At 35.9% G+C, this 17,833-nt stretch overlaps 3 protein-coding genes across 7 annotated transcripts; 1 reads left to right on the top strand and 2 right to left on the bottom strand.

Annotated features, from left to right (window-relative positions):
* Nucleotides 1-1,382: 1,382 nt before the first annotated feature.
* LOC141605562 (cyclin-A2-2-like) lies at nt 1,383-8,177 on the top strand. 4 transcript variants are annotated; one of them, XM_074424388.1, is made up of 11 exons: nt 1,383-1,827; nt 3,288-3,593; nt 4,141-4,396; nt 4,911-5,041; nt 5,783-5,875; nt 6,064-6,197; nt 6,315-6,390; nt 6,973-7,083; nt 7,176-7,325; nt 7,521-7,655; nt 7,775-8,177. In XM_074424388.1, exons 2-11 carry the CDS (start codon nt 3,312-3,314, stop codon nt 7,826-7,828), a joined length of 1,422 nt encoding a protein of 473 aa, XP_074280489.1. In that variant the 5' UTR covers nt 1,383-1,827; nt 3,288-3,311; the 3' UTR covers nt 7,829-8,177. The 4 variants fall into 4 exon arrangements, with proteins under 4 accessions (XP_074280489.1, XP_074280487.1, XP_074280486.1 ...); XM_074424386.1 differs by having other exon boundaries at nt 1,422-1,494; nt 6,061-6,197; XM_074424385.1 differs by having other exon boundaries at nt 1,503-1,827; nt 6,061-6,197.
* A 2,279-nt stretch (nt 8,178-10,456) lies between these two features.
* LOC141608964 (uncharacterized) lies at nt 10,457-12,520 on the bottom strand. Of its 2 annotated transcripts, none has more exons than XM_074428258.1 (5): nt 11,934-12,520; nt 11,214-11,372; nt 11,019-11,101; nt 10,592-10,924; nt 10,457-10,545 (listed from the first exon to the last, which is right to left on the bottom strand). In XM_074428258.1, exons 1-4 carry the CDS (start codon nt 12,418-12,420, stop codon nt 10,646-10,648), a joined length of 1,008 nt encoding a protein of 335 aa, XP_074284359.1. In that variant the 5' UTR covers nt 12,421-12,520; the 3' UTR covers nt 10,457-10,545; nt 10,592-10,645. The 2 variants fall into 2 exon arrangements, with proteins under 2 accessions (XP_074284359.1, XP_074284360.1); XM_074428259.1 differs by having other exon boundaries at nt 10,457-10,538.
* Nucleotides 12,521-16,777: 4,257 nt separating this feature from the next.
* LOC141607514 (uncharacterized) lies at nt 16,778-17,578 on the bottom strand. Its single transcript, XM_074426872.1, has one exon. The coding sequence runs from the start codon at nt 17,576-17,578 to the stop codon at nt 16,778-16,780; it is 801 nt and encodes a 266-aa protein (XP_074282973.1).
* Between the last annotated feature and the right edge of the window lie 255 nt (nt 17,579-17,833).

Raw genomic sequence — 17,833 nt, 5'->3', positions numbered from 1 at the left:
TACGGATCGGATATCGGATCAGTTTGGATAATCGGATTTTTTGCTCTGCCCTAATCATGATAGCTTGACCTTACATGAAAACCTGGAGGGTACTTTCTATAAATGAGAGAGAATAAGTTCGCAGCCAACATTGAAAATCGAGAAAATAGGAAAACTTGCGTGATTATTAGCCTTAATGACACAAAAGAGTAGCTTTCACATCACAAATTCTCATTTGTGATGGATATATCCGTCGCAAGTTTGCGACAGGTTAAGTATTACCCACGCGGGTAGATAAGACAAAAGCAGAGTGCCTAGGAAGTAACATTCTGTTTTGTCTTATTTACCCACATGGATACTACTTGACCCGGCGCAAACTTGTAATTGATATGCCCGTTATAAGGGAAATTTGCTGACTTTCACATATTACATACTCCCTCCTATTATGAATATTCCTCCCTATTTCCTTTTACGTCTATTCACAATATATTCCCTATTTCTATTTTTAGGAAGTGTTTATGTGATACAAATTTAATTCTATGGTGGGTAGTGTGTTTGTATGGTCTAAGTTTAATTATATGGTGGGATTGTGTATTGCCTTAATCTTTGTGTCAAAATGAAAGAGAAAAGTTATGTAGAACATGAGGAAGTATTACATATCTGGCCATGTTTGGTTTAATATGAGATTGGTAAGGGTCGTGTAATATCTATTTTAGGTTGTGTTATTTGGTTTTACTTTTTAATATTCTTTTAAGTTATTAAAAATCATATAATTAAAAAGGGATATGTTTTTTTATGAACATGGTTTACTCAATTATGGACATTAATGACCATTATATCCTTATTATTTCTACATCCTCATTTCCCATCTTATTTCAATCCAATAAATCTCTCAATTACTCACATTAATCAACCACTAACCAATCACCGGTCAGACTAAACATCGCACAACCCAAACCACCGGCCATTCCCGCACCATCCAAACCACTGGCCATTTCCGGACCACCCGGACCACGTATCGACGGACGAGTTTTACACCTGACTCACACAATCCTTAACAGTTGAATTTCCGGCATCAACTATTCACGTTTCAACAGTGGACAGAGGTCAATACAACCGCCACACGACGTCGAACTCAGTATGTCACAACTCACAACCACCGTCTCAACCGCCCCCCTCTTACTTACCACATAAAAAAACCCTGCATTAATCCAATAAGTAATCGATCCAAATGACCCGACTACCCCTCAAGTCAAACTTATTCTAGTATTCATAATTCATTCCCATTAAAATTGTGATAAATGAGTAGCAAGTACTCGGTAGTATCTAACACCTAATAATGAGTAGAGTGAATAAATGGCAAAGGTAGAGGCCAAAAAGGCGGAGGTGGGAATAAACTGGTTAATACGCAACGAGACATTAAAAACACTTATATTTAGGCCTATCTTCCACACAAAAGACGAATAGCCCCACACAAGAGAAGGCAGAGGCACACATCTTACGCTCTTTGATTTTGTAAGTTTAAACAATGGCTCCCTCCCGCTCTCTCTCCCTTTGACCCTTCTCACTATTTTGACCCTCTCTTTCTCTCTTTTCCCTTCTTTTCTATCATCAACCCAACCAAATATAAACCAACCTCTCCTTCACTCCCCCATTTCTTCACTCTTTCTCTCTCCCTCTCTCACAATTTCAACTTTTTTTTTTGTTCAAATCATCCATGTAATTTGAACCCTAATCCAATAGTTTCAATCACACCACCACCATCATCTTTGATTGATTTCAATTAGAGTTGTCGTGTGTGTGTGTGTGTGTGTGTGTGTGTGTGTGTGTTTGGTTCTTTTTATAAATGTAAGCTCATTTTTTATCCATTTTTTTTTGTCTTTTCATTTGTTTTTGTATTTTGATTTGTGTTTCTCATGTAAGACTACCCACATTGTTGGATTTAATAAAAATCTCAACTTTATTGGATTAATTATTTCTGGGTTTTCTGATTTCTCCCATATGAATATGAATATGAATATGGGTAGATCTATGTTTATTAGTGTTATTTTTCATCAAATTTGAGTACCCTTTTCATCAATTTTACTGCCCATATTCTTGTCCTTTTGTTATTTCCATTTTTGGGTGTGTAATGCATCTCAGGAAAATTCTTAATTTTTTTTTTACTATATTTTATGTAATATTGATTGAAAAAGCCCAAATTTCGGGTTTTATCGATTCATTCTTTGTTTCAGTTTTGAAATTTAAATTTGAATTGAGCTGAAGTTTAAGAAAAGTGGGTTGTTTGGGGTTTACAACAATAGGGTTTATGGGTTTTACTCTCAACTTTTAACATCATCTACTCTTAAGATGTTTAATAAAGGGGACTTTGATGAAAATATTATATTCTTCTCTTGTGCTTTTTGATTCAACAGATCATAGGGTTGTTTGGTGATGCATTTCATGATTATTTTCAAATCATTCATGTCTTTCTGCCATGTCTTAACAAGTTTTTGGAAGACATAATGTTTGTTTGAGTTCATAGATTTTGTTGATCCATGTTCGATGAAGGCAAAGACTTACTATTCTTTGGCTTTATAGAATGATGGAACGAAGCAAAACGGCTTACTAAAATATGTGCAGTCATTTGAAGCTAAAGCCTTTTTCATCGGCTCTGCATTAATTGACATGAATTAGAATGTACTTGCATTACTTGATGGAGTAATCCGGTGTACAATACTTGTGCTTCTCTAGATGTGTAGGAATTGTCCTCATAGTTCCCTGGTTTGAAACATTGACTGCATAGTTGGTGCCATGGGATGTGATGTATGTCAGTGGCTGTCCAATTTCGATGGATGTTGCCATAGGCGAAAGTAGAATGTACGAACTAGTTTTTCATTCTGCAAATATCACATGGGTTAACCTTTTCGTTGTCAAATTACGTTCCTCCATATTCGTTCATGTTCAGGAGTTGACCAAGAGAACATTGCACGAAGTACAAACATTGCCTAGATGATTTGTTCCATGATTTAGCAAAACTAGCATGAATTTTTATACAGACTTTTGTATGAACCTGTTCTGGAAAAATGATTGAAACTATGGATTAGAGATAGTAGCAGACAAGAATTTACTGAGCCTAACCTAAATTTATTTTTGGTTTAAAACTAGGCTGGATTCTAAGCTTTTAACACGGTTGCATTCTCAAGGTCTAAAGAACTTTGGTTAAGCTAGATCAATAATACCAGTAAATGGCCACTGTTTTAAAAACTGCATCTTAATCTATAACTCTTGCTGTTTGGACTCATTATTTTTTGTTGTATGGAATGCAGAGTTAAAGTTTCCACAAAGTAGATATGAACAAGGAAAACATAGGTGCGGTCAAAGCGAGGGAGCCTCCTCTAAGAATAACAAGAGCAAGGGCTAAAGCTCTTGGTACAATGGGAGGGCAAGTCCAGAAGCCTCCTAGGCCAGAACCACACAAATTCCTCAGAGCAAAAAGATTAGCAACAAGTGAGAATAATCTCACAGCTCCGTCTGCAAATCTTCAGAAAAAGAGAAGAGCCACCCTTGCAGATGTTACCAATGTGCTCTGTGAACAATCACACGTGTCTTGTTTTACTGCAGGAAAACTTCAGGTAAGCATAAAGCACTCTTTTTTGCACCATGAAACCGCAACATATCTACAAATTTTGAATTTAAAACGTTTTCATGGCTAATCAATGTAATCCCTTTGTTGGTCTGTCCATTTAGAAACTTGCTGATTTTCATTTTAGGGCGTCCGTGAAGGCGCGAACAAACTTCTCACACGGAATCTTTTTTTTGTATGTTATTTATGGTCGAAATGGTCCATCATCTCACATTTTTATCAACTTGCATTCCATCCATGTCACTATGTTCTATAATTTTTGTGGAAAACATACTAGGAAGTTTATTCATGGACGAGGGGACTACTATGTATGTATTAACTTCCAAGAGTATAAGAGGAGTTGTCCTTGTGCTTGCACCTTATCTGTTGTTTTCTCTGTTCATTCTTTTTCTCCTAGGAAGCGAAAGTTAAATTTCGGAACTATGAGTGAAGAATTGTCCTTGTAGTTATATTGATTTTAGAAAAGGGTGCTTTTCTTTTCTCTCGGAAAATATACTTATTTTTAATATTCTGAATGTAATCTTTCTCAATGCCAGAGGAACAAGCAAGCAAAGAAAGGTCTCATTAGGAAGAATGTAAAGGTGACCCCAGTTGTCCCGGAAGCAATTATGGATGACCAAGATGATGTAAAAAACAAAATAGCTGAAGACATATCAAAGTTGACAGTTGAACCTCAACATATCAACTCTACTCACATTAACTCTTGCCATAAATTTCAAAAGGATTTATCGGTTCACCTTATTTCTAAGGGAATACGAGAAAGACTACTTGTTCCACATCTTCTACAGAAAGGTATAGTGATGGATTCCTGACTTCCTGTGTTGAATGCTAGCTATTTCAGGGATGATTGCATGATACAAATAGGATAAATGCATCATTATTGAGCTTCTCTTTGTTATCTAGTAATTTTCATGAAAGTTATTACACATGTGATATCTTGTTAGTTTTTATTTCAACACTGTTGCTTCTCTCAAATGTTCTTAATGCTGTTTTGCTGCGAAAACACACAAATTTCCAAAATTAATGCTCAAATGTTATTATCATGTTCCCTAAACGGCCTAAAGCCCAACAATGTTTGTATAGAGTTTTAAATTTTCACTAGTGACACTTCTGTCCTCAAATGTTCTGAGTTTTGTACTTTGGGCAAACTCCGAAGTTTCCAAACAGTTTATGCTCAAATATTAGTTTAAACATAATGTGATCTCTAAAACATGATATTGTTTGTATTAAGTAGCTTAACGTGGTATCAGCGGTATCAGCTCGATTGTTGATTTGAAGGTTGCTTCTTTCTGATTATCTGATACAGGAGACGAGCTTGATGAGAAAACCAAAGGTTCCAATAATCCAAGCATAATAGACATTGATTTCAATCAAAAGGACCCTCTATTGTGTAGCCTCTATGCTTCAGATATATATTTGAGCAAGCGTGTTACAGAGGTATGTTATATGTATGCAATCCCTATGGTTTACTGTAGCAGTCACCAACAGGCTAAATGCAACACATGATATTCTGCGTTAGTGTTAAGGCTGCTCACTTCATTGGGGAATCAAAATTCAAAAGCCAACTTCATCTGCTAAATGAGAGCAAAAATGATTCCCTCCGGCTCATTCATTTTTTTTATATTTAGTTTTTAATCGATTTTTTATGTGACCAAACACAAGCGGGATTTGTGTTGCTAATCCTTACTTTACTATTTCCACTATATTGACCATCCTAACCCCCTCCCCCCCACTCCCAAAATTCTTTACCTCACCTCTCCTCCAACTTAAACCCCTACCCAGGGCCAAAAAGTAGTGTGTGGGGTTCGGTAGGGTGGCTCTGAGAGTGGATGAGTTCTGTCTTGAGAGATGGGATTGATAAGTTTTTATTTTTCTTTATGTAAACTTTACTTCAAAAACAAAATGTAAACAATTAGCTGAGCCAAACCAATGTCGAATACGTAATAACATGTCTGAGATAGAGGAAGTAGCCTAGTAAATTTTGTTGTTGTAAAGCAGTAAAACTTGTTTTGACTTGACACACCCCATAACATTAAGATCATTGCAAAATCTCTTATAAAGAGAAACATAATTTCCCTTTTGTGCTTTAATCTACGATATTTTGCTTACCCTTTCATAGATTTTGCGTGTCCTTACAAATGGAGTTGCATTAGTTCATGAAATATTGTCTGCGTGCAGCTCAATCAGAGGCCCTCTTTTGACTATATGGAAAATATGCAACGGGATGTCACTTCAGGCATGAGAGGAATTCTTGTTGATTGGATTGTAGAGGTTAGTGAAAGTGTTCACAACTTTAAAATCTAATAATTGTTCAAGTATAAAAGCTATCTGCCCATTAACGCCATTTAACATTCAGTACCATTTTTTTGTCTCCTGAAACATAGGAATGCAGTCTTAAATTGTTAAGCATCATCCATCGGCCCTTAATTGTTCAATTTATGATTTTATAATCTTAGCAGGTTTCTTTAGAGTACAAATTGGTTCCAGACACTCTATACTTGACTGTGAATCTTATTGATCGTTATCTTTCGGGAAATTACATGGAAAAGCAAAAACTGCAGCTGCTCGGTGTAACTTGCATGCTGATTGCCTCGTAAGTCTTTCTTTGTCATTAGTTAAGTTCGGATCTCTCTTAGTTTATTTGCTTATCACAACAGAGATCAATATAGTTTACAATTCTGCCTTAATTTCTTGTATTTGTGATTGGTAGAAAATACGAAGAAATGAACGCTCCACAAGTCGAGGATTTCTGCTACATCACAGCCAACACTTACTCAAAAGAAGAAGTGAGTCCTTTAGTTTGAGGTGTTTCACCTGGTCACTTTACTTCGGTTGTTCTCCCAAATAGTTCTGTGGCAAAGTCCAGCACTTTGCACAATTTTGTTCTTAGTAATGACTACTTGTTTGAATTTTTGTATATCAATTGTTTTTATACCAATTTTTTTTCACCCCTTAGATGTGCGTCTATGAAAATAAGATAATCTTCTGTCTTCGCTGCTTATATTGAATAAAACAACAATAACAATACCCTAGTGCCTCAAGGGCTCCACAATGACAGCCCTCGTGGATTTGATGTATGCAACCTTACCCCTGTGTTAACAATATAGTAAGACTGTTTTTGATGACGCTTAACCAACAAAGTGTCAAGGATTGCATAGAATGACTGCGCTAATCCACAAAAAATAAAAACGCAACAAGTTATAAATACTCTATTTTACATCAAACCAGATTTCTCGCCACTCCAACTGTGGAACATAATGCTTATGATTTCTATGTACTTTAGTTTTATTGTCTATCTATCTATGTTTGTGTTTTACCCATTTTTTCAAGTCTCTCATGAGTGATGTGTTATTGTGTTATATGACCAGGTACTGCTCATGGAAAGAAAAGTTCTCAATTTTCTTTGCTTTCAACTCTGTGTTCCTACTGCAAAAACATTTTTGAGGAGATACATCCTTGCTGCACAAGCTACTTACAAGGTACGACAATGTGCTTAACTTTTCTACTGATTTTCGAGTTATTAACATGGAGGCATGGAGCAGAACTTTGATGTCCTATTCCATATTTGCAGGTCCCTTCAGCTGACTTGGAGTTCTTGGCAAATTATCTAGCTGAACTGACTCTTGTCGAGTACAGCTTTCTCAAATTTCTCCCTTCACTAATCGCGGCATCTGCAGTATTTCTTGCCAGATGGACAATTGATCAATCATCTCATCCTTGGGTCAGTCATTTTTCTTCTTTTTATGTTTCTAGCGTTCAAACCTTTTTCTTTCCATTTGAACTTTTTTAAACTTAATTCTTCTAATCTCATCAAATTATCTGCGTACTCTGTTTCATTATGTTTTCCACATTTGTGCCAGTTTATTACCTTTTGTTGTTCTTAAGTATTAACTGACGGTTGAGGCTTCTATGGCAGAATGCTACTCTAGAACACTATACCGGTTACAATGCCACCGAACTCAAAGCTACTGTCGTTGCTATGCAAGACTTGCAATTAAACACCAGTCAATCAGCATTGAACGCAATTCGTGAGAAGTACAGAAATGAAAAGGTACAAAGTTAGGCAAAAAGAAGATTATTGTAACTTTGGTTGTCTACTTTTTTGAATCCCATATACAATCTAGTAAAACATTAAACTACTACTAACAGTAAAAATTTGATGTGTTGCAGTTCAAAGGTGTGGCAAATATGTCATCTCCTGAATCAGTGGAGCGTCTATTCTGAAGTTAACCAAACTGGAATTCAGATAATTATTTGTTAACATGAAGAAAACGGCGCTCTTCGGACCCCACAGTAGTGTTCAGCCTCCTGTTAAATTCTTTCATCTGTTTAATTTTTAAAGTAGTGTCCAATTATCGTTCTGGCTCTCTCAGAACTATCTTTCGATAGCATGTGTGGTTTTAACTAGCAAAGAATCTGGAAGTGTCAATTGGGTTAATTGAATCATGTTTAACCTTGTAGGCTTCAGGAGCAATATGTAGAATCTATAAGATTTGTTCAGGGTTAAAGAGAACATTTGTAACTAAACCTGCAATCAGTAAATTCTTGAATAAAACACTCATTATTACTGGTATTTCTTCTCTTTGCTCCCTACATTTTTGTGCCAATGAAGTACTCCATATGAAGCTTAATGTGGATGAAGTATTGAATAAGCCAAGTTTAGATCCTTCATGGGGCTGTTCCCTATTTGGACTAGCGAACTTAGAACCATGATCAGAAAGATATAGATCTAGTTAGGTAGGATTAACTCCCTTTACCCTCGCTAAAAGGGTAGGAGATGGGATGGACTATGGAGGTAAGGAAAGGGGACGGAGGGGCAAACACATCATTTCCCTTTCAAATTTTTGATTCTGTATGTTTTAAGGATTTTAATCTGGATTGTAAGGAGAGCCTTTTTACTCCAATCGCACTCAGGTAAGCAAATAAGGAGAATTATACCCTTCCTTTCCCTCCATCCAAAAAGCGTTGCTATCCAAATTAGATGATAAAATACTATTGAACCATAACAGAATTAGTTAGGAGTAACAAAATCTTCCTGTCATTGATCGAATTGCTGTTGCTATGCTGATGTTCAAGAAATGAAAGTTGCCTTAACACGCAACAGAGAACAAAACCAAGGAGTCAAATTGCTACTGCTTGAGGCCATAGTTTTTACTGAACGAAAAACGCTACAGAAAGGTTTCTTGTTCTTAATCAGAATGCAGGACAACACCTACTGTGCGTTTCTAACAGGAAGAAGCCAAAACTGGCTTTATGCTCTGATTCTACCACTGAAGGCGTAGAGAAAATGTAAGCTTACAAAGATAATCATTCAGAAACACTTGTAACTAGGTAGTATCCCGCGCTTCGCGCGGCCTGTATTGAAATTTAATTATTATAATTGAAGAGAAATTACAGAATTTATACAGAACCTTTAATATTTTTACAATAAATTATTTTTTCTCAAATTAATTTTTTTTAGGTTTATTTTCAATGTTTTAAAATAAAATACATACAATTTTAATTAAAACTAATAAGTGATAATTAATTATGCTGATCAACGTTTTATAAATTATTGTGACTGATTAAATATCATATTAATTAAAATAAAATTTATTCAAATAATGCAACAATCAACATTAAGCTCTCACATTATATCATTTCACAATACGTTAGGTTCCAAATCAATTAATATTTGTTCAAAATGATGTGAATATAATTTTTATGTATAACGTGTGATATTTATGCATCAAACATATAGAGTTCAAACTCAACTTATTCAAATGTTTTGATTGTGTTTGCATCTGTTATGTGTCAAACATATTTATATAAATTGCACCTTTTGTATTTTTAAACAACTATATATAAATGATGTTTAAGAGTCTACCTGTAAATAAAATAGGTTAACTTTCTCAAATAATATTTTTTAAGGTTTAACTTCAAAGTATTTAAAATATAACATATAAAATACTCCCTCCTATTCACTCATTTCCTCCATCTTTCCGTTTTCATGGTAGTCAGATTTTCCTCCTTCTTTCCTTTTTTTGGAAGGTTTTGTGTGGTCCAAAAACAATTGTATGTGGGGTAGAGTGTTGCGTGATCTAAAATGTTTTCTTATTTCTTGTGCAAAATAGAAGGGGGAAAAATGAGCGAATAGGAGGGAGTATGTAACCAAATATAATATTTAGTTAGTCATAATCAATATTTATACTTGACGTATACGTATTTTAATTGAAGATATTAAAGAAAAATATAGCGTTTTTTTTCTACTTTTTCATGTCTTTTATAATACTATATTATTTAATAATCACTACTTTTATTTTGATTATTCAAATGCATTCGCGATCATTGTGTACATACATACTCGTACACGTACTATAAATTTTTTCTCTTAGTAGCCTTCTTTAAGTTATGTTTTTGAGAAATACAATGACTCTTCCAAATATATTTTTCTTAGGATTTAATGGTCTAAGTTTTATATAACTTTCTCAAAATGTCTTTTTATGTAAACATAAAATATTATGAGATACTCACTTTAATCATCTATACTAATGAAAATATTTCAATAAATATAATGAAAATTATACTCAATTTGAAGCATTTTTCGCAATAAACATAATTATTTACATTTTAGGTTTTTTATCAAAATAATTTTTTATAAATTTAGAATCATATCACCGTAATTATATAATGTAAATTTATAATAAAATTTATTAAGCTATAATTAATATTTTGCTGAGATTTATACAACATTTATTATGTTTATATTTAATGTTCAGCTGTAATTAATATTTGTATTTAAAGCTGGGTTGACACGTGGCGCATCCACAGCGCTTCAACCCAGTTTTATATATATATATAAGATATCACTGAAGGCGTAGAGAAAATCACGACACATATATCAGGAGACTATTATCTACATTTGGTATCAGTGTATCACAATAGTATCTGTGAGCTATATACTGACAGAGAACACAGTATCAGTATCAGACTATCAGGAGTACTTACTATGAAATATATCAGCAAACATTTCTCATGTCATGCTATGCAGAGCCAATGAGTCTATTTCCACAGCGATGCAGCAGGGTTGTTTCCGAGGTTTGGTAGATGAGAATCAAGGTTGGGCGTAATTCTAAACGCTTCTGTGAGAAATATGAGATCGCCAAGTTCTTGGAGAGTGAAGCGAAGCATGACAGTGTCAGGTGGGGTAGTCGCAAAGGCCAACAAGAAGGCATAGTAGAGACGCGCTGCTTTCTGCAACATTTCTGGGTGTTTCCAGAAGAACCATGCACGGTGCCTCTGCTCTCCTGCTTCATCCATTCCCCTTGTTCCGTCAAAACCCTGCACAAGTGCACATTACACTAAATACTATTTCTCAAATTCTTAAAAGCAAAATCAAAATCAGTCTTATTTGCTTAGAAAGTAAGAAACTTACCATCTCGTTATAGTCGTAATCCAGTCTCAACCTGTCCCTTCCCACAACAATCGTTACTTTCTGTGCCGTTATATCGACTGAAACTGATACATAATCAAAATACACGGAACAATGAGATCTAGTCGATCAAATGAGTATGTAAGAAAACACAGTTTTCTGGGCTTAATTAATGGAGGTAAGAAAGAAAAGAAGCACCTATTTGAGGTCTTTCATCCTGAAACAGTTGATTAATCAGCAAATCCACGTCATTGGACGGTATAGCAGCCTCACAGAAGATGGTGACAAATGGAAACACTGGTATTTCATCTGTTTTTTCCAGGAGTTCAGCAACGAACAATCTTGTCGGTGCTTCTCCTGATAAACAAAATTCGGGTTTACTAGGCAGCATTGGGGTGATTGCAGGAAGTATAAGAAACAAGATAATTTCTGACAAAAGCATCTCGAAAGCGTATTAGGAGAAGCATCTTACTAGTTAGTTTTCCTCAGTTAATTATGCAATTACGCAAACAAAACGACCTTGCATATCGAACAAAATAGCAAAGTACTCGTATCAAAGTACGTTACTTCAAGATACGTAATGAAGTAATAGCGCAAAATGAATTCACGAAGTAATTGCAGAAACTGAATGCAGGAAGTATAAGAAACAACAAAATTTCTGACAAAAGTGTATCGAAAGAATGCATAAACTGAAAGAAACCATTTGATTGCTAAAGAGGTACTGTATCGAAAGAATGCATAAACATAAACTGAAAGAAACCATTCAATCAAAACATCAAACATTTAGTAGAAAATAAATAGTAAGAAATAAAGATTATTATTATTATTGAAACTACAGTAAGAGCAACAGCAAAACCAACACAAAATCATATACAATTCAAAACAACAAACAATTGGCGGAAAATCAAAGAAGAATACCAAAATTGAAGGTAATCTGAGTAGACCCATGAGTATGAAGGACAGTTAAAGAATCCTTCTCTTGAACATCCAAATTCTGGGAAATTAGTCTGAGATTCACCATTTCTCCAACGACGGGGTTACTGCATTGGAAATTCACCAATGTTGAAGCCTTCAACCAAAGATGAGCATGAACGGTAGACGGGTTTCCGACTGTGAGACCGAAGCCTCTGACATCAACGTCGACTCTCCCTGTTCCTGTGGGGTTGAAATCAGGGTCGCACAAAGCCTCGATTGCAAGCTTCAGTCTAATGGCGGGTTTTAGTTGGAAACGGAAGCCATTGGCGTCGGTTGTGGTCGAGTTTTCTTGAGAAATGATGGTAATGGGGTTTTCTTGAGAAATGGAGAGAGGTGGGTTTTGTTCGGAAGCTTGAGGAAGAGTGATGGATTGTTCATCAATGGAGATTGAAGCTTCATCCATGGCGGATTTATGTTTATGATCATCCATTGTAGAATAAAAGAAAGAAAGGTACGGAGTAGTTGTTAGAGAGTGTAAGGTAGTTATAAATTGGAATGCTGAGTTGAAAAGTTGGTTATTATTACTTGGATTTCTTGGGGAATCAATATGTACGGGAGTAGTACTATATATAGACTGTCAGTATAAAGTCGGCTATGATGTTTCTAAAATGGGCGATTTTCACTAATTATTTAACGGAATAGGTCGATTCCCAAAATAATTGTCGAAAATGGGTCCACGTAGGCTTGGAATTTACGAAGCTATGGTCAATGGTCAAATCGCCACGGCGCTTGGCGACTTACTTCGAAAACATATTTCTCACCTTCCCAGTTTCATAGCTCCAAATCAGGAAAAAAAAAAAAATTAGGCCAAGTAGCCAGCCCCCTGGCTACTTTAGGCCAAATCGCCAGCCCCCATGGCTACTTGAATCTGAGTTGGCCCAAACACTGCCTATTCAAGTCGCCAAGGTGCATGACGACTTTAGGCCAAGTCGCCAGCCCCCATGGCGATTTTATGCTCAATTATCATAACAGCAAAATTTAGGTTTGGTTGCAATATGGGTATGGTCGCCAACCGAGATGGCGACTTAAATACAAACCTAGGTTCGGGTATGACGTGTGTAGATACCCGTATCCGTCGATATTGGAATTTATAGAGAACCCGACAAACACCCGATGATGATAGGACACATGTATTCTTTAGTTGTCATTGTCATTATTTGGGTTCGTTTTACGATGTAGAATGGGCGTCGTCGATGAAGTATTTTATTAATTTAAATGATATTTAAATTAATGTTTTTTTAGTGAGTTCATTTTGTTATTTTAAATGATATTTAAATTATGGTTTTTTGAGGTGAATTCAATTTATTTTATTTTATTTTGAATTTATTTTCCCAAGTTTATTTTATTGAAAATAAAATAAATAATTGATTTGAAAAATCATTTATTTTAATGTGTTAATTGATTTGAAAAATCGATTTTAAAAGCGAAGAAAACTCGTTTTAAAAGCATGTTTTTGAGCTCGATTTTAGCTCGGTTTTTGAGCCCGTTTTCTTTACGAGTTGGCACGAATATCGAGTACACTAACCAACCTAAGCCTCTACCCATCCAACCCAGTTCGAACCCCCTTAACCACGGCCCAAATTCCATCCCAAACACCCCCAAAAAACCCGCATATACACGAGGCCCCCTGTTTTGGCAGCTCAATCCCGAGCCCAAAACCCGCTCCAGATACCACCAAAACCCGTACCCATTAACCCTAACCCATACCCTAGTATCCTACCCATATTACCCTAGCTTAATCACCAAGAAAACCCCTCTCAAACCCTCACAAAAGCTGCTGGACAGCAGCTATGCGTGAGCAGGCCCGACTGCCTCTCCCTCTCTTTTGCCCTACTTTAACTCCTTATAAATACCACCCCTTCACCATACATTCATTCCTCTAAGTTCTCCCCACATCCTACCATCACTCACAAGCTTTAAACCTCAGAAACAAACCCTAATTGCCTCTCAAAAACCCTCCACAAAACCGACATACAAACTGAAACTGTTTGTGTGTCCTCCTCGAAAAACAATTCGTTCCTCCCTCAAACCTCCATCAAAACTCGATTTTCTTGTTCCTAATTAACCACATAACATCACTCTACACATTAGACAAAGATTTACGAGCCAAATTGCCCTTGAGAGTACACGAAATCCCTCGAAAAACAGAGTGTTATACACTGTTTTGTTTTTGTGGTTTGTTCTTGTCTGTCCAGTTCTGTTTGTGCTCATTTTTCGTGCCCAATAACCCAAAACGAGCAGGGGTTGCTTTAAGATCTCTGTTCTCCTCTCTTTCTAGTTTTCAAAACATCTTTTAAATCGAATTTTCATCGTGAAACGAGGGAGAAATCATCGTTTGAAAGTTGCTGTCCAGATTTGCCAAAAACGCGTGTTTGCTTTGTTTCTTCGTCGACGACGGCCTCTCGAGATAAAATCTACCATCGATTACGACCCAAGACGGTGTCAACGATACATGTAGGTTGAGGGTGCATCAAATCCTCCTCTTTCTTCCTTTTTATTTCGTTTTTTATGTTTGTTTTTCTTATAGTTTATTTTTGTTTGTTTATCGCTTTTATTTATTGTTTAATTAACTATGAAACTAGTTTAGTCCGAGTATGAGTTAAAGTACCACCATGAACACCCGCGTTGACTTGAGATGGGAAAGAAACCGCTACATCAGTCGGTCGTACACCCCCGTCTCATTTACATATCCTCGTGTTCAAGGTAGGGCATTAATAAAACAAATTTTAACTTCGTTCTTCGCTTTTGACATCTCCTCTTCTCTCGTGTGATTCGACCCATCTTAGGACCCGTCACATGTTAGTATGACCTCTGATTGTTAACATATAACTCATTTAGATGACATTAGATCGATTTGATAACCTAATTAGACACATTAGGGTACATCGACATAGCTTTAAAAACCGATTAACAATTCTGTAACTTAATTGAATTCATCTTCCCTTTCACTAATTTTCTCGCTAGCATGGAAGTGCGTGCTTAACACCTTTCCATTTGCACTCGTTGACGATTTAGAATTGTACCTAACCTAGTTCGTATTTATTTAATTCAATTTGTAATTAATTAACCTTTAATTTGTTTTATTTATTTCTAATTTTTTAAAAGTCGTTTTAATTATCTTTTATGGTTCAAAATCTGTAAATTTAATTTAATGAATTTTTTCTTAATTTATTTTACTGATTTCGTAATTAAAACATAATTAACTTTGCTTTTCTACAAAAACCGTGCCTTGCACGGGTCTGTCTGACTTCTGATCCGTGCACTGCACGGGTCTGCCAGTTTTAGTTTCTTTTCTTCTTTTGTTTCTTTAATTGTTTACTAATCCTATTTTAATAAATATGGATTGGTGAATAATTTTAATAAGTTGGGTTCAATTTAATTAATAAGTTCTACCTAATTTATTTCAAGCCTTTGTACTTATTTATTTTAATTTAATTAGTTTAATTCTAATCTAATTTGTTTATTAACTAATAATTCGGCTAACATCTTTAATTAGTCTAACTTAGCTTTAGCTTTTTTTTGTTTACATTTGTTTCGTTTATTAAGACTTAATAATTTAAGTTGTATTTTGTTAGTTTGTATTGTAATCTGAGTCAAAGTAATTACGATAGTTGTTGTAATTAGATTGAGTTGTAATTTATTTCTCGTTGTGTCGGCATGAAATGCCTGGGTTGTAATAGGATAGATCCCAATGGCTCCCCCATTCCTCCTAAGCCGTGTTTGCGCATCTTTTATTTCAAATCAACCAACATGCTAAAACAACTTTGACAAAGTTAGTATTCATGCATTAAACGACATAGAAATTGTTGTCACATGTTAGGGTTTTAAAACGATGTTTGCATATCATATATCATAGTAGCTATGACCTTGTTTGAAATCCATACTTGACTTAGTAGAGGCCGTTATTGACGGGCGGGGTTGGGTGTCCTTATGGGCTTCCCAACACGTACCCTCACCCCTTACTCAAGATCTATGGTTTGTGGATCCGTCTAAATACCATTGGATTACGAGAGTCATTCAAATCGAGTGATATAGGGTACAAGTCTTTATCTTTAATCACTCGTAGTCGATTGGCTTTATGCTTTTCGATGAAAGGTGTAAAGTTGACTTGAACGGTTCCAAGTTCCCAAAAAACTTGGTGGCGACTCTAATATGTCTTAATTCGATTCGAAAGAACCTCGAGTCGATTATGCCTAGTGTGGATCCCGCGGACGCAGTTCCCGAGGGCCTTGTCCACAACGTGGACCCATTTTGGATAATTAATTTCAAAGTCGACCCATTTCGTTAAATAATTAGTCAAAATCTCCCATTTTAGCAAAAAATTCTATTACGGAATACGAAGTACTTCTTAGTTCTTACCAGAACTTATAAATGGATTAATGGGATCGTATCCAGAGTTGAGTCAATTTGGGTAAGGTCAATTTCGGGATTATATAGTTCGGGTTGGGTTGAATCATTCGAGGGCCAGGTCGAGTTGGGCTGGATCATTCCAAGTTTGGGTCAAGCTCGGGTCTTGAGTTCACCTTCGTTACCGTCAATTTTACCAGGTCTACCTCTTTACGGAATATGTACACTCCAAATTTAATAAAATTAGTAGCGACTTTTGTATGACAAAATTTAATAAAATAAGTGATAAAAGTCTCGAGTGAATATTTATATTCAAATTATCCATATGGATGTATATCAAGATCAAGGTCTCATCATAACTAAAATTTGGAACATGAACTTGAATTTATCTTGGAATATAAATTTTTTTTTTTTTTTTTTAGCTGTAAAATCGTTTATACCTAACTATCCATAGCTTTACAAGCAAAGCTATGGGCAACATGATTGAAACGCCTAGGAACATAACTAAAAGCTAAACAATGAAAAGAAGAAAAGCAATCACAAATATCCTCCAAAAGTGCCTTTAGAAGATGGTGTGTTCGCTCCAAACATGCAAGCTGAAAAACCAGTGATAAACAGTCTGAAGAAATCTCCAAATGTCGTAAGCCCCTTTCCCGAGCCCATAGAAGCACCAAAAGCACACCAAGACCTTCAGCCTGCAAAGCTGATTCCGCCTTTATTTTTCTTTCCGTGCTATTAAAAATTTCTCCATTTTCAGACATAGCAATCCACCCAACTCCCGCCTTGTCCAATCCTTTCCAACCGGCATCAACCATCACTCGCACATAACCACAATCACCAATCCTTCCCACAACACAAATTGGGTTACTATTACGCACCCAAGAGACATTATCCCTCTCTAAGGGTGTAGAATTCCCCTCTACGTTGCATGAACCTTTTTCCATCACAACAATGGCTTGTATTCCAGTGCTAACAATTTGCGACCAATGGTTAAAGAACATCATAGGATGAAAGTCTACTCCTTGAAAGAGTTTTTGATTACGAGTACTCCAAATGCACCAAATTGTGGCTAAAAATCGGATTTGTTGCTCCTCCCTACACTCGACATTTTCCAAATATAAAATCCAATCAATAATCCAAGTATCAATGTGCAAAAACGAGGCATGGTCCGTACAAATGCCAAGCTCAGAAGAAGCCCACAATCTTCGGGACACATGACAGTCCCTAAATAAGTGCTCCATTGTTTCAATGACCATCGCTCCTCCCTGACAAAGCTTACAACTTGGATCAATCTCAATATTTCGCTTCACAAAATTAATGCCCACAGAGAGAGAATTAGTAATTATCCTCCAAAGGAGAATTTTCCAAGTCGGTGGATGACACGGCTATCGCAACCCTATCAAAGATAAAACCTAACGGTCTCAACTAAAATGTAGCAGAGGCAGTCGAGTATCGAATCCACAGGGAGGAAATGTAATTATAGCTGTCTATTCTAA

Source organism: Silene latifolia, chromosome 10 (assembly GCF_048544455.1).
Source record: "Silene latifolia isolate original U9 population chromosome 10, ASM4854445v1, whole genome shotgun sequence".
In the NCBI taxonomy this organism is placed as follows: Eukaryota; Viridiplantae; Streptophyta; class Magnoliopsida; order Caryophyllales; family Caryophyllaceae; genus Silene; species Silene latifolia.
Note: the sequence above shows the minus strand (reverse complement) of the source record. Positions and strands in the feature narration are given on the sequence as shown.

Coding starts and splice junctions, on each gene's coding strand:
- LOC141605562 (XM_074424386.1), top strand. CDS start 3,312: ATGAACAAGGAAAACATAGGTGCGGTCAAAGCGAGGGAGCCTCCTCTA. Junction 3,594..4,140: donor TTACTGCAGGAAAACTTCAG/GTAAGCATAAAG, acceptor TCTCAATGCCAG/AGGAACAAGCAAGCAAAGAA. Junction 4,397..4,910: donor TCCACATCTTCTACAGAAAG/GTATAGTGATGG, acceptor TATCTGATACAG/GAGACGAGCTTGATGAGAAA.
- LOC141608964 (XM_074428258.1), bottom strand. CDS start 12,420: ATGGATGATCATAAACATAAATCCGCCATGGATGAAGCTTCAATCTCC. Junction 11,102..11,213: donor GGATGAAAGACCTCAAATAG/GTGCTTCTTTTC, acceptor ATTATGTATCAG/TTTCAGTCGATATAACGGCA. Junction 10,925..11,018: donor ATTACGACTATAACGAGATG/GTAAGTTTCTTA, acceptor GCACTTGTGCAG/GGTTTTGACGGAACAAGGGG.
- LOC141607514 (XM_074426872.1), bottom strand. CDS start 17,578: ATGGAGCACTTATTTAGGGACTGTCATGTGTCCCGAAGATTGTGGGCT.